This window comes from Halichoeres trimaculatus, unplaced genomic scaffold (assembly GCF_033239565.1).
Source record: "Halichoeres trimaculatus isolate MK-OKI-2021-1 unplaced genomic scaffold, fHalTri1.1 fHalTri1_scaffold_23, whole genome shotgun sequence".
Lineage (NCBI taxonomy): Eukaryota > Metazoa > Chordata > Actinopteri > Labriformes > Labridae > Halichoeres > Halichoeres trimaculatus.
This window is the reverse complement of record NW_027437201.1, coordinates 768,068-783,245: the sequence shown is the minus strand read 5'-3', so window position 1 is coordinate 783,245 and position 15,178 is coordinate 768,068. Positions and strand designations below refer to the sequence as shown.

The window sequence follows — 15,178 nt, the reverse complement described above, 5'->3', positions numbered from 1 at the left end:
AAAGGAGGAGAGGTAGGAAGAGAAAAGTCAGAAAAATCATCAACAGAGAAAAAAAAAATGAAGATTTAAAGGAAAAACGAATGAAAGACAAAAAGTCACCATAATGAATGAAGAGATAAATTTGGGCCCTGTTCTCTGGGGTTTATAATCAGATCGGCTCTCCCATCATGTTTTTCTGCCTTATTTCTATTTGAAGTGAAAAGATTTTTTTTTATTTCATGTTCACTATTGGTGTAATCTGAATCTGTGCTTTCATAAATCTGCTGATTATCTAGTCCAGATTTGTTGAGTCCAGGTGAAGTGATTTCGGATCAGGACCCTGTTACAGTGACCTTACCTGTAAAAACTTAACCGGAAGCTGTAAATGAGATGCAAACCTCAGCAACGTTTCGAGCAACAGTTGGATGAAGATATTTGATTTTGACTGTCTTAGCCACCTGAAAACATGTTTTATTGCTTTAGAAATTTCAATACGTGTCAAAATTTACTGAAATTGCAGTCTTAGTGTTTTGAAATAAAAGAAAAAGGCGTTGTAGCGCCATGCTAATGGTTTTATTTTGAAAGGGATATCCGGTGCTCATAGATCATAGCATGGCGAGCCTGACGCTGTTGCTATCAGAGTAGTGTGTTCCGGGAAAGTGTGACAGATCTTTAATAAATGTTGGGGCGCTCTGTGTCTCTGTGGCCTCTTATCAGTCTCCATTAGAGCAGGTGGGCTGTTGGAGAGAATGCAGGCCGGAATACAGTCGTCAGTGGTCGGTTAGACGCGCTGCGGTCACCCCCTGTTCGGGTAAGTTTCAGCGCATTACCTCCGCTCCGTCTTTGTTTCATCCAGCCGGGCCTTGCCCTGATGCCTGCCGTTCATGTAAATGGAGATAACGTGTCGCCGAACTCCATCAAAAGTATCTGACATTTTAATAAACACCTTCATTATCATTGATTCACGAAAACTCAATTAAAAAGAACACTGTTATTAACCACGCAAGTCCACCCTTTTGTTCGGAGATGCTTCAAATTATCTGTAGACTGCCTGCGGAAACAGATGAGATATTTCACAGACCGGTATGACCGATTTGATTGGAACAAAGTTGGTGAGCTTTAACGAGCATTGTGCACTACTAAGCTGCTAATGTTGGTGTTTTATCCAATTTAAAAGTTTCTTCTGAGAGAAAATATCACCGAAATAAAGAGTGATAACTGCCGAGTAGTAAACACTGTGAAGTCGTTTCGTGAGGTGTTAATATCTTGTTGATATTATAAAAATCACTTTGATCTGTCAGTTTTTGAATGGAGCTTGGTTTACAGGAAGGTTAGCGAAGCTAAGCCGGGCCTAGCCAGCTAGCATTAGCTGCGGTAAAGCTAAGCTAACTGAGTGCAGTACGCTTGAGCTGGTGAAAAGTTAGCCTGCTGTCAGGAGGAAAACCGTCCTCTGGACCTCATGGACTAACGTCTGTAGCATAAATTCATATGAATATAAATATAGGGAGGACAAAACCTATATTATTATAATCAGCTGCCACGTTGTGCGTTAATTAAAACCCTTCCACTGTTTCTGTCAGTGTGAGTTACAGACAGGTAAAGGCTGAGGTTTAACTTGTAACTATTTTTTTTTAACATTGTTTTTCTTTTTTTAAGTAACGTGACCATTTAACAGAATTTTAATGAGGTTTGTAAAGTTTGATGGATAAACTTGATAAACTTTGATATATGTGTGTGTGTGTGTGTGTGTGAGTGTGTGAGTGTGTGTGTGTGTGTGTAAAACAGCTCAGTTTTAATAAGTTGATGACTGTCATAAAATGAATGATCATAATCCTCTATAGACTCCTGTGCATTGTTAGCACATTATTATGTTGAACTGTTACAAACATGTTGTAAAACATGTCTCATTCCTGTGGGTACAGGAGGAGTCTCCTCTGGTCTTTGGTATGTTTTTACCTGCTCTGTCTCTGTCCATTTGGTTTCTGTCGCGCTGAGGTCTCAGCTTCACAGACTGATGTTTGTGGAGGACTCTTGTGAACATTAAACTCTGACAGACTTTCTCGCTGTGTCTTTCAGCCGTTATGGAGGAGCCTCCAGGGAACGTAGACGACCTGCAGCCTCAGGACCTTTCCACCTCGGGCGTCCCCGCAGTGATTGACCTGACCAGGAGAGGGGAGGAGTGTGTCCTTAGCCCTGCCGCCCTCGATGCTCTGCGGAGAGTCACGAGCTCAGCCTGGTACCAGACCTCGGGGACCAGCAGCCCTGGATTCTCAGAGCCAGGCTCCTTAGACGCCACGCCCCAACCTGTAGATCAGATCCAACCAGACAACGCCTTCTCCCACACCACAGTCACCCTGTCCTACGTGAGCAGGTCTCACGTCTTCTCCACACATGACTCCCTGTCCTTCAGCGTGCCCCCCATCAGCCGACTGTCCCTCCAGCCCCCCTGTGACTCAGATAAAGGACTCAGGGAGACCAGTTTTGCACTGACCCAGCATTATGAGATGCAGGTGGAGGGGCCGGTGGACCTCGCTGCTCAGACTCTTCCTCACTCTTTGTCTCAGGTTGTTGGGGGGTCAGGGATTGATGGAGGGGTCTCACAGGAGGGGCAGGAGTTTAATGGTGGGGGTGTGTCAGGGGACAGAGATGAGCATGGTGAGAAGCAGAGGGGATGTTGGGGTTTGGAGAACGGTAAGGCTGATGGCTGGTCAGTGTCTGGAGTCTGTACTGAACCCTCCCCTGAGACCCTCCTTCCTGCTAGGGGGGGGGCAGAGACGAGCGAAGACTCTGAGGTTATCTTCCTCTTCTCAAAGGAACGAGTCCCATCGATGGCTCCAGGCAGCGTGGGTGTTCAGGACCTGAGCAGGGAGTACATCAGTCCTCTTGAGGACCCGGTCTCACCTTCAGCCGCCTCTCAGATTGACGTGGAGGACGTGTTCCTCCTGCCTCAGGCCTCCAGCTCCCCCAGCGGAGACGCCTCGTATCTGGAGACACCTGAGAAGGCTATGTGGGACTGCCTGAGGACAGAAGGCAGCAGCCAGCCCACGTCTGGTCAGAACGATAGTCTAAGGTTAGATTCAAGTGTTGGAAATAAGCACAGACAGGAGGAGCTGCAGCCTCTGACCAACCTGACGGAGGAGGAGGAGGAGGAGGAGGAAGAGAACAAAGCGCAGATTGTTCCTCTCATCAATGGAAACTCAAAGGCACTACGCAGGACTTTAAAAGGGAAGAGGCTGCCGGCTCGCTCCGGCAGAGGGACGCGCTTGGAGGCCATTGTGATGAACATTAACTCCAGCAGGTACAAAGTGTCAGGATGCATTCACACTAATAAGAAAACTTCCCCGTCCTCAGAGAGCGACTCAAAGTTCGCAGGTCCTCCAAGGACTCAGAGCCCGTCAGCCGGACTGAGGAAGAGGAGGGGCAGCGCCTCCCCGTCAGCCAAAACTCAAGACAAGAGGATAACTCCAAGGAAGAGGGGTAAAACTAACACATCTAACAAAGACTCTACCTCTGACGCCATCCACAGCTCTAACCTGTCAGCCGTTCACAGGAACTCACAGAAAGAAGCAGAGCTACTGTCTTATGCTCAACCTTCAGCAGGAAATCACACAACCACGTTTTCTCCACCCCAAAAAACACGCCCCCCTCCACCGCCATCCAGCCCATCTCCAAAGAAACACAAAGGTAGAGCTGCGGGTAAGAGAACACCTCTCACTGCCAAGGCCACACCCCCTCAGAGGAAGAGGAGGAGGAGGAGGAAGCTCCCCCCGAGCCACTCGGCCTCCATGTTCGCCCCTAAAGAGCCGGAGATCAAGCTGAAGTACGTGAACTACAAAGAGGAGAAGAGGGAGCTGAGGTCGGACTCGTTCTCTCCGTTCATCCGTGTGAAGCCTCAGCTGGTGTCCCCGTCGCTGTGCTCTGTGGTGAACTACCCCGAAGAGGTCAAAGTTCAGCACAGGAAGCAGCCAAACGCCACCACTTTCCTCTCTGCAGCCGTACCCAGCACTTCCTGTCTGCAGCTGGGTCGCGTGTCCACGCACGGCCAGCACCGCCGCTCCCTTGTCTGCTGCCTGTGTGGACACTCTGCCAACGCCATGGACCTAGGTGACCTCCACGGACCGTACTACCCTGAGGGTTACCAGCTCAGAACCAAAACCACCACAAGCCTCTCAGGCCTCAAAGAGGAAGGGGACGACTTCAGCGACTCCGACTCTTCATCCTGCAGCATCAGGGGCCAAGGGAGAAAGGGCCCTTTTACACCACAGCCCCTGAGGCACGCATCCCACATGAAGAGCCCCCGCTGGACCGGGGACAGAACCAGCAGCCCTGCAGCTAAGAGGCCCCGGTATGGTTCAGGTTCTGTAGATGTGGAGGACTGGTACAGCCCCCCTATGCTGCCTGTAGAGCCCTGTGAGTTCTGGCTCCATGAGGACTGTGGTATCTGGTCTACAGGAGTGTTTCTGGTCCGGGGCCGAGTGTATGGGCTGGAGGAGGCGGTGAGGGCAGCACAGGAGACGGTAAAATGAAGATTCTATATATATCATGTATTCATATATTCCTTTTATACTTGTAAATATTCCTCATACCACAGATCTAGGTGTGTCCACACACACACACACACACTCTGACCCTGTGTTCGTCTGACCTTTGACCTCTTGTGTTTTAGACGTGTTCAGCGTGTCAGGACTCTGGAGCCACTCTGGGCTGCTTCTTCAAAGGCTGTCCTAATAAATACCATTATAGGTGTGCTCTACAGTCAGGTATGTGCTGCTCTCTGACCACACCGGACACACATGCACACACACACACACACACACATGCACACACACACACACACACACACACACACACACACACACACACACACACTCTGTATCCCACACCCTTTCTGTTACCCCTGAGCATGTTTGAACTCATCTCCTGCAGTTTGTTTCTTTAGACTCTGATGTCTTATACACACACCTCCAGCTTCAGTGTATTTATACACATATGTTTGTGTGTGTGTGTGTGTGTGTGTGTGTGTGTGTGTGTGTGTGTGTGTGTGTGTGTGAGTGTGTGAGTGAGAGAGAGAGCTCTACGGGTGCGTCTCAATGCGTTCACTTCGTGCTTCCTCCGTCCTATCTCCTCCGCGACACCGGAAGTTCTTTCCCTGTCGCCATTTTGAAGACTGTCCCAAAGCGATATTGTGCTCAGAGGAGAGAAGAGAGAGGATGGAGGAGACTGATCGGAGGAGCGATGATCGAGGAGACACGAGAGCTAGCTTTGCGGAACAACAGAGTTTAATGAGAGAAAAGACGAGCTGAGGACAGGCACAGAGGATCGTTCAGAAACTGATCATAAATCTGGTAATAAAGTGTTTGCTGTGAGTTTAAAGCACAAAACACTGAACACAACCATCATCAGATCAATATAACAGAGGATTAATACAGAAAACTGAAATCTAATAAATAATATCTTTATGAGACACAATAAGGTGGATTATATTAATAAGCTTCAGAGTTCACTATCAGATGGGCTCTAGATAAAGGCTAAATAATTCATAAATAATCTCACAATCATACATTTTACCAGAAAAGTGATCGATGAGCTTCTAAACAGCACACAGAATAAACAGAGAGCAGGTTTAACGTATGTGTTTAACTGGTTAAAGGATCAGACAAATCTCTGTAATTGTTTCTGTTTGATTAGAGTTATTACAGTGCACATGTACAGACACACACACAGCTGTTAGAGCTGACTGACAGATGATCCAGAGGTGATCAGCTGATGCTGTCATCACTGAAATACGTCGCTTCATGTGATGATCCGGAGGAGAGGATGTCCCATTGCTCTAAAAACGAATGTCCTCAAGCCTCTCTCCTCTCTTCATTTCTACGCGTCTCTCCCATTCATCTCTGGTGCGAGGGACTAAGGACGCGGTCACACTGGCCATCCAAAACGTGCCATGCTTAAGCATGATTGCCCCCCTGCAGCGCCGTTCCCCAGCTGTAGAGTACGGCCGGCGGTCACACTACCCCTATATGAACCAGACTTCAGCGGGTATCAGACACGCGTACAGGCCGCCTACGTCATCGTGAAGCATTTGTTTACATGAAGCGCGATCTCATCAGAGTCAGCACAGTGAGACACAGAGAGCACTGCTACAATTTTAGAGACTTTTGGACCTATATTAAGTCGTTTTCACCCGAAACAGCCCTCTAACACCCCCACTTTGTTTAAAATGATTGTTGAGAGATGCGCTTGCGGTGATTATACGTAATGGATCTCACGCGCTGTCCGCGTGCTTGTGCTCGTGCATGAAGTAAACCGTGCCGAAGCGTGCCGAAGCACGGAAGGGAATCGTGCTTGAGCACGGTACAGTTGCGGTCACACTGGCCATTCCAAACGTGCTTTACAGCTGAAGCGTGCTTAGGCACGGCACGATTGGCCAGTGTGACCGCGTCCTTAGACGCAAGTGAACAACGCATGTGGAGGAAGGAAGGATGGAACTTTGGAGCTTTGAGACGCATCCTATAAATAAGCCCCTGTTGAAGTGTGGTAGGCGTCGATCACTTCCTGTGAGCCTGGAGCTGCTGCTGTGGGAGGTGAAGAAGCTCTGGATGAATCAGAGCTTCTTCACCTCCTCCTCTCTCTCTTCTCTTTCTCCTGCAGACTGTGTCCTCATAGAAGAAAACTTCTCCATGAAGTGCAAAAAGCACAAGGTGAGCTCAAACACTGCTCTGTAGAGATACACGGACTGCTGAGTGGTTTGAAAAACTGACCCAGAATGATCTGTGTGACTCCTCAGAACAAGACCTTCAAAGCCCCCACAGGACCCCGCTGTGAGGACAGGTGACAGAGAAGACTGAGACTCCATCAGCACCATCAGGTCAGGATGCTTAACTATTTCAGAACCAGCTCTCTGTTTCATCAACTGTTCTTATACATGCTGCTCAGAACCTTTGAGCTTCATGTACCCAGACTGCAGGGGTTTATTATCCCAGTTCATGTCTTTGTATTTCTCAGTCTGGAAAGAGGCCATGGATAATCCAGTCATGAACATCGAGTCAGTTGTGTGTTTAAACTCCTCTCTGGGTACACGTCTCCACTACAAATATCTGTCCACTAATTGTCTGTCCTATGAATGTCTGTCCCCTGAACATCTGTCCTTTGAATGTATATACTCTGAATGTCTGTCCTATGAATGTCTGTCCTCTGAATGTCTGTCCTCTGAATGTATGTGCTCTGAATGTCTGTCCTATGAATGTCTGTCCTCTGAACATCTGCCCTCTGAATGTATGTACTCTGAATGTCTGTCCTATGAATTTCTGTCCTCTGAACATCTGTCCTCTGAATGTATGTACTCTGAATGTCTGTCCTCCTGATGCCTGTCCTCTTGATGCCTGTCCTCTGAACCCTGTTTTAAAGGGTGTTCCTCAAGGCTCTATATTAGGGCCACTGTTGTTTACAATTTATCTAAGTAATCTTTGTGATGATCTGTCTAATACTGTGTACCACTGTTACGCTGATGATACTGTGATATATTGTTCATCTCCCTCAGTTCTGAATTCCCTTGAGTTCCTGCAGTCAGCCTTTGATACTGTTCAGTCCCACCTGGCTCAGCTTGAATCAGTGCTGAATGCAGATAAAAAAAAGACCATGCTATTTTCAAATGGAAAGCAGCTCCCACCCCACCTTCCTAGGTTGTCAACTTTTCATGGGGTTGAAACTGAAATGGTAATGTCTTATAAATATTTAGGCATTCTTCTTGATGACAATCTATCTTTTAATTTGCACATCCACAAACTTGCTGCTTAGCTGAAACTTAAATTGGGTTTCTTATTTATAAATAAGTTGTGTTTTTCTCTAAAAGTCAGAAAACATTTGATCACCACAACATTTTTACCCTTGTTGGACTATGGAGACCTGCTTTTTATGAATGCTTCTAATCAGGTTTTAAAGAAATTAGATTCTGTCTATCACTGTGCCCTGCTTTTTATTAGCGGTCGCAGCTATCAAGTTCATCACTGTTCCCTATATGCTATTGCACATTGTCCTTCTTCGTGCGCTAGCAGACACTCTCCTTGGCTGATTTTCATTTATAAATCTATTCTTGGACTTTTTCTATATACCTGTGTTCACACATGAGTAGAAGCCTCAGCTGATTTGGCCTGCACTCTCAGGACATCATACAGCTGCATGTCCCGAGAGTAAAAACTGAACTGGGCAAAACAGCTTTTACATTTTCTGCCCCGTCTGCCTGGAATGATGTGCAGAGGCACTTGAAATTGACACATCTTGTAACTCTAGGGGGAATTAAAACTGTTATAAAAGACAGAGAAATGAGCTCAATTGGTTCTTGTGACTGCACTGTGTAATTATAAATTCCCATTATTGTTTTTATGTAGTGTGTGAATCTGTGACTGCAGTTTGTTTTATTTTCAGTTTTGTGCTTCAGTCTTGGCCAGGTGACTCTTGAAAAAGAGGTTTTAAATCTCAATGAGTTTTTACCTGGTTATAAATAAATAATATAGCATAAATGATAAAGGATATATTATTATTATATATATACATCTATACTCTGAAGGTCTCATCTCTGAATGCCTGTCCTTTGAATGAACATCCCTTGAACACCTGTGCCCTGAATGTCTGTCCTCTGAATGGCCCTCATTTATCAATCTTGTGTGGGAATTGGAGCAGATCTGGCTGCTAAAAAGATCCTACGGCAACGTCTACATGTGATTTATGAAACGTGCGTACCAGGACCAATCATGGCGTACGCCTGATAAGTTGATAACTGTGGCGGCTGAAAACAATCATAATACAATACAATATAACAAGCCCCTAAATATTCAAGGTTCAGCTGGCTGAACCCATGGAATTTACAACATGCAGGGACGCATTACGGGAAAAAGGAAACTGTTCCATGCTGGTAATCAACAACGCCATAGCAACAGAGGTAGAGAGGAAATGATGCAGTGTTGTTTGGTGCCCAGTAAAGTAGAGCGAATCAGAAAAAACTCACCTGCAAGGAAATCACTGCAGCCGTCAGCAGTGTGGATGGGACAAACTAAAATACAGCAGATTTTTAAACATTTAATTTACACATCCTTTGTTTATACCTTAATTAATCTGTGATGTCTGACTGTTAGAAGCCACAGTATTTTTAAATGTTTCTGTTCAGGTCCAGAAATGTGGAAAGTTGTCTTTTAAAAATGTGTGTGAGCTCTGAAAGAGACTGCAGACTCCAGCCTGAACCTGTCATAGACTGAGGAGGGAGTGGAGCTGAAGTGTGTCCATTGTGCACAATTACACACGGGTAGACCCTAGTTTTATGATTACTTGTACCACGAGACGAGCACATAGGTTGTGATGTCATATAAATTAGTGATGGGAATCGATAACTGGTTCCTGTTGAGAATCGATATTCAATCTGATTCAATCCATTGTTAGCCTTTGTGCTTAACGATCAATTATCAATTTTTTACATTGTGCCAGAGCCACTGGACCTGCAGCTGTCTTAGCTTAGCAGTTCAATAATGTTTCCCAAGAAAACTCTGATTCAGGATTTCCAGCTTGAAGTTTTACTGAAGAACTGACTTCATAAAGAAATGTACATTACTCTCTTTCTCAGGGGATTCATATTCAGTACATTCAAAATGCTATAAATCACCTTATTTACTAAAATAACAAAATAGCGCAAGATTGATGCTAATGTATATGGGAAACTGCATTGATATGCTAGTAGTTAGCATACATCAGTATAACCTCAGCTTCAGAATGGAATTTCAACTTTCATCACAGAAATATATCACATCAACTCTTTGTAAAATAAAAACTGAGAATTTCAAATGTCAAAAGCCATCAGGCGATCGAAAGGCTCATGGCTGACTTCATAACTACAGAAAGCTTCCAAACAACTTAAACCATTGCTATAACCACTTTGAGACACTAGATGGCCTACTTGAATTATTGATATATTACAACACAGTACATCACATCACATTGTGCGCAATTTTTACCTGTTTCTGTATAATTATACCCAGACATACACCCAGACTCAGGGACCAATTACATTTTATTCACTTACAGTATAAACTCAATTAAATGTTGTTGACACATAAAACCTGTAAAACTACTTTTTGTACCAAGAAAATTCACAACAGGAATTGATTAGGGAATCGATAAAGAATCAGATCGATAAGCAGAATTGATAAGGGCATCAATATTGACAAAATCTTTTCAATTCCCATCCCTAATGTAAATGAACATCATCTGTTAAAAACTAGTCACTTTTTCACACACAGTTCATGTTTATATGATCATATTGTGAGGTGTGAAGTTATCATCTTCACAGTGAATCCTGTAATCAATACAGCCTCCTTAAAAAAATCCAGGCTGAAAGTTTGATCCAGTGTCCTCTGAATGTTCTCTGCGGAGACTATATCATGGACATGGGAGTGTATTAAAAACTGATAACAGCATCTCCATTTTTTTTTTTTTTTCAAGTAAATCGATAGAGGAAACACATTTTTAAATGGAGAACTCATCTGACACCTCGCGCTGCTGCTCTTTCATAGCAAAGTATTTTATAGCTTGGGAAAAACAGTGAAATGTTAGAAACATTCTTGGTGTCAAATCTAATTCAGTGATCTAAATTTTAATCTAAGAACATCATTTTTAATTCTGAAAATGTTTTGTGCTCATGTGATCTAATAATTCTCCTCCACAGACAGATTTCCCTCGCCGCACCCCGCCTCCCGCTCCCCGCTCCCCACTGACATGAAACTTGCTTACACAAACACAGACCTGGTGTGGGATTTGAGCGTACCCAACGCCCACTTTCAGATTTATAAATGCTGATCTGTGCGTAGAAAGGAGCGTGCACCCATTTTTTGGGGCGTACGCACGTTTCAACAATGGGGGCCAATGTCTGTTCTCTGGATGTCTATCCACTAAACGTCTGTCTTCTGAATGTCTGTGCCCTTAATTTCTGTCCTCTGAACATCTGTCTTCTCAACCCATGTCCTCTAAATGTCTGTCCTCTAAATGTCCGTCCTTAGAATGTCTGTCACTGAATGTCTCTTCTCAACACCTGTCTTCTCAACCCCTGTCCTTTGAATGTCTGCCCTCTGAAAGTCCTTCCTCTAAAAGTCTGTCATCAGAATATCCGTCCTCAGAATATCTGTCCTCTAAATGTCTGTCCCCCTAATTTCTGTCCTCTGAATGTCTGTCTTCTCAACCCCTGTTCTCTGAATGTCTGTCTCTGAATGTCTGTCTCTGAATGTCTGTCCTCTGAATGTCTGTTCCCTGAACGTCTAACCATCTGCTGACTGAAGATAAGACAGAGCAGAGACATGCCCTGACCACTTCTTGGCCCTACACCCCTACACTTAAAAGTTGACACTGAGTTCAAGCTCCTTTAAGGAGCTGTGTATTAACCACCCCTTTATGTTCCACTGAGAGAAGGCTAAGCAACAGGTAGCATGTTTGCCTGGTATGAATATTGGGCAGTGTGTGTCTGGTTGCTGTTGTGTAACCTGGACTTTAGACAGAGCTCAGACTTGGACTGAAGTATCAGTAGATGCTGAGATAGTCTGAGAGCATGTGCTGTAGAGCTGCAGTTATAGACCTGTGATAAAATATGGATACAGCAATATAAAGTGATACAAAATAAACTCTAAATATCCATAAAATAAAAAATCATGTTTTAGCCCAGTTGGAAGTTAAATACACTTTGGCGCCTCCCACTGTGATAGATGGTGCCAAAGAGCTACTCTTCTGTATGTTGCCAATAGACGGTGTAATAAATATAATTTCAGTAGAGGTATATAGTACAAGTATACTTCAAATATTTTTGTCCTCAATTTGGTGATATGGGTTTTGATGCCATAGACATCAATGTTTTCTCTGTATTTGGGTCAGTTGGTTTAAAATAATTTTAAGTTTCAGTTTTTTACAGTAAGGTAGACGGATAAAATAATAATAATAACTTTTTCTACACTGTCAGATTTATTTTATAAGAAACATTAGCCACACCAGTTGGCATCTATCAGTTACACCAGCTGACTGCATCTTTCATATAGTATTTTGCAACACCAGTTCAATGTCACAGTGGTCTAAGTGAGAAACTTGAACTTTTTGCACTTTATGTTTTCAAGCTAAGTGTTTCGATGAAACACACGTGACTTTCATTATTTCAGAAACAAAATACAAATGGTTTTGACTTAATTAGTCCTTTCAAAATGTTGTAATATTTTGTGCTAAACATAAACATCCATAAACATCATCTCTATTTTTGTCTTACTTAACTGAACTGTAGAATATCACATAGTGATACCATCATATCGTGACCCAAGTATGCTGATGCGTATTGTAATGTAAGGTTCTTGCCAATACTCAGCTCTAGTCAGTTAGTCAGCATATGTTTCAGTCGCATCAGGAAGACGTCTTCTCATGAGTGTTTTTCTATATGTGTGTGTTCTCTTCCAGCCATTGCTGATGCTCCTGCGTGCTCTGTGGGACTCTGACAGCTAACACCGTAAACCTTAACTCCAGTCGGGACCCTGCGGGCTGTGGCGCACCATGAGGAGCAGCTGGCTGACTGACTGCAGAAACACTCAACATACACACAGGAATGAACTCCTTTTGTGTTTTCTCTTTATTTATACGGCTGGGTGTATTTTACAGGAGCAGACATGAATAACAATCAAAGATATTTAATTTTTTAAAGACTGTAATTATTTGCATCTACTTGCTTTATTTATTCTGGGACTTTTCCCGAATGGCTCTGAGGTCAGAGAGGTGTGAGTGTGTGTTTTTAAGTTATTGCTAAAGATGCTCAGTGTTGAAATATGAGATTCTGTTTTTAATTTAAAGGTGGAATAGAGAAAGTGCTGAAGGTTCAGAGACACACTCATAAAGTACGGTACCCATACACAGGACTACAGTTTAGAGGGCATCAGAAAGACAGAGCTCATGATCCTGTAAACACTCACGCCTTATGTTTTCCTCCACGTCCTGGTCAGAACGGGTCACAGCTGTACTGATGATTGATGATGAGCTGCAGTCAACAACGCTTGTTCATTTTATGAATCTTTCTTTTCTGATCAGCAAACTGAAAAGACAGCTAGGGAAAGACTTCATGTCCTTTGAATCTGAACTTTTAGTTTCCAGAATGGCCCAGGACCAACATTTCCACATGTTACATTAAAGCTCCTGTGAGGAGTTCACAGACTAACAGTGATGCCTCTGTATGATGTCTAAAAGTATACCATCTTTCTGCTCTCATTTCTGATCCCCCTCTGTGCTCAGTGATGCCTTTCACTGTTCACGCTGCATGATGAAAACACTACTCGCACACTGACAGCCTTAAACCAGCAGAGACATCAGAGGTATCACTGTGTCCACCAGGGGGCGCCGCAGTCAACACAAACTGAAGCCTCCTCAGGGAGCTCTAAAGTCTGAGAGATCAGCTGACATTACTGCAGTGCATCCTCATCTTCACCATCATTGCAGCGTTAAACCTGAGGGAGGTGTTGGAAGAAACAGTCTGCCCTGTGAGTGTCACAGAGGAGTGTGTGTCTGTTTGTGTCTGTCTGTCTGCCTGTGTGTGTGTGTGTGTGTGTGTGTGTGTGTGTGTGTTTTCTCCCTGTGTAAAGAGAAGCATGAGGCGATTTGAACAGGTGTGTTCCTCTACTCCAGCTGCAGTATTACCTTTATCATCCTCCTCCCCCTGCTGGTGTTTCTACAGGGTTCAAAGGTCACAGACTGTTGAAAGGGGCTCCTGTTGGTCTGAGCAGGCTCTGGGTCATGGTTTGTCTGAGGGGTGGACCTGAAGTCTGGTTTCAAAGATCAGTCTGAGTTCAGTTTGTTTGACCTGGAGCGCGCCCCCCCCCCCCCCCCCCCCCCCAGTGTGAAAACTGCAGCAGGATGTTTACAGCTCCCTGTCTGTCTGACAGACCTTCAGTCAGTCAGCAGACTGAAGCCTTACCTAAGACTCCAGGTACACACAGCCTCCTCTCCCCTCTCTCTCTCTGATGCAAAGACAAATCAGTATCATCATCATCATCTTCGTCAATATATATAGGCAGCTCCACACTTGACCCTTTTGGACTCTTTGTCAATCTGAATCTGTTCAGACCAAGTCCAAACCTTGCTTTCCCCTCCTGTCTGTCTAAGGCCATCTGTTGGTGTGATGTCGCCACAGCTCCAGTAGGGGTAGCGTTGAGCTGTCAAAGATCAGTGTGTGAGCAAACAAAGGCCCTCACGCACACACACACACACACACACACACACACACACACACATTTAGGCCGAGATGTGTAATCTGATGAATTTGTGCCATGTCTCTCTCTCCATGGCTTGATTTCTTTCTTCTTGCTGTGTTTTGGTCAGCAGGTGTGCGAGTGCCTCAAACTTTAATACGATTTTTTAACCAAACTCATCTTCAGTTTGTTTCTTTTTTCTCTGTGAAATGATTCAACTCTCTGAATATTGGGTTGTCTGTGTTTGTATCTCAGGGCTGAATCTCAGATCTTCTAATGGTTTTATATTTTTGACTGGATGATGTGGTTCTGTCCATCATCTCATTCCTCCTCTGTGTGTCCATCAGCGCTCTGCTGCTCTACAGTTTTCACTCGGACTGCCAACCCGTGTTGTTTTTGTGCTTATTTTTTATTTAAAGGAAACTTTTGTATCTTTGTCTCCTCTCTGAGCTTCAGAGCTCATGTATTTGTCAAGAATAAATATTTTGTTCAACTTTGTTTTCTGTCAGTGTTCTGGATTATAACCTAATCATCTTTTCAAAAGCCTGAAAACTGAAAGGCTGACCCCTGACCGCTAACCCTAACAGATAACCACTAACAGATAACAACTGACAGCTATACCCTAATAGCTGACCCCTGACCACAAACCTCTGACTGCTAACACCAAACCCATGACCACAAACCTCTGACTGCTAACACCCAACGCCTGACCGCTAACCCTAACTGCAACTCCCCTGACAACCAACAGCTGACTGCTTATAACTAACCGCTGACCCCTAACAGCTAACCCCTGATCACTGAGAACCAAGAGCTAACCCCGAACCACTAACAGCTAACCGCTAACACCTAACTCCTGATAGCTTACCCCTAACAGCCAACCCCTGGTAGCTAACCCCTGACTGCTTACCCTAAAACCTTGCCCCTAACAGCTAACACCTGATTGCTAATCCCTT

The 15,178-nt window shown here is 44.4% G+C and overlaps 1 protein-coding gene across 1 annotated transcript; it reads left to right on the top strand.

Moving 5' to 3' along the window:
* Nucleotides 1–626: 626 nt before the first annotated feature.
* On the top strand, nt 627–14,699 carry LOC141785301 (uncharacterized). Its single transcript, XM_074663521.1, has 6 exons — nt 627–790; nt 2,056–4,496; nt 4,646–4,739; nt 6,631–6,680; nt 6,767–6,847; nt 12,451–14,699. Exons 2-5 carry the CDS (start codon nt 2,061–2,063, stop codon nt 6,812–6,814), a joined length of 2,628 nt encoding a protein of 875 aa, XP_074519622.1. The 5' UTR covers nt 627–790; nt 2,056–2,060; the 3' UTR covers nt 6,815–6,847; nt 12,451–14,699.
* Nucleotides 14,700–15,178: the final 479 nt, after the last annotated feature.

Coding starts and splice junctions, on each gene's coding strand:
- LOC141785301 (XM_074663521.1), top strand. CDS start 2,061: ATGGAGGAGCCTCCAGGGAACGTAGACGACCTGCAGCCTCAGGACCTT. Junction 4,497..4,645: donor TGAGGGCAGCACAGGAGACG/GTAAAATGAAGA, acceptor CTTGTGTTTTAG/ACGTGTTCAGCGTGTCAGGA. Junction 6,681..6,766: donor TGAAGTGCAAAAAGCACAAG/GTGAGCTCAAAC, acceptor GTGACTCCTCAG/AACAAGACCTTCAAAGCCCC.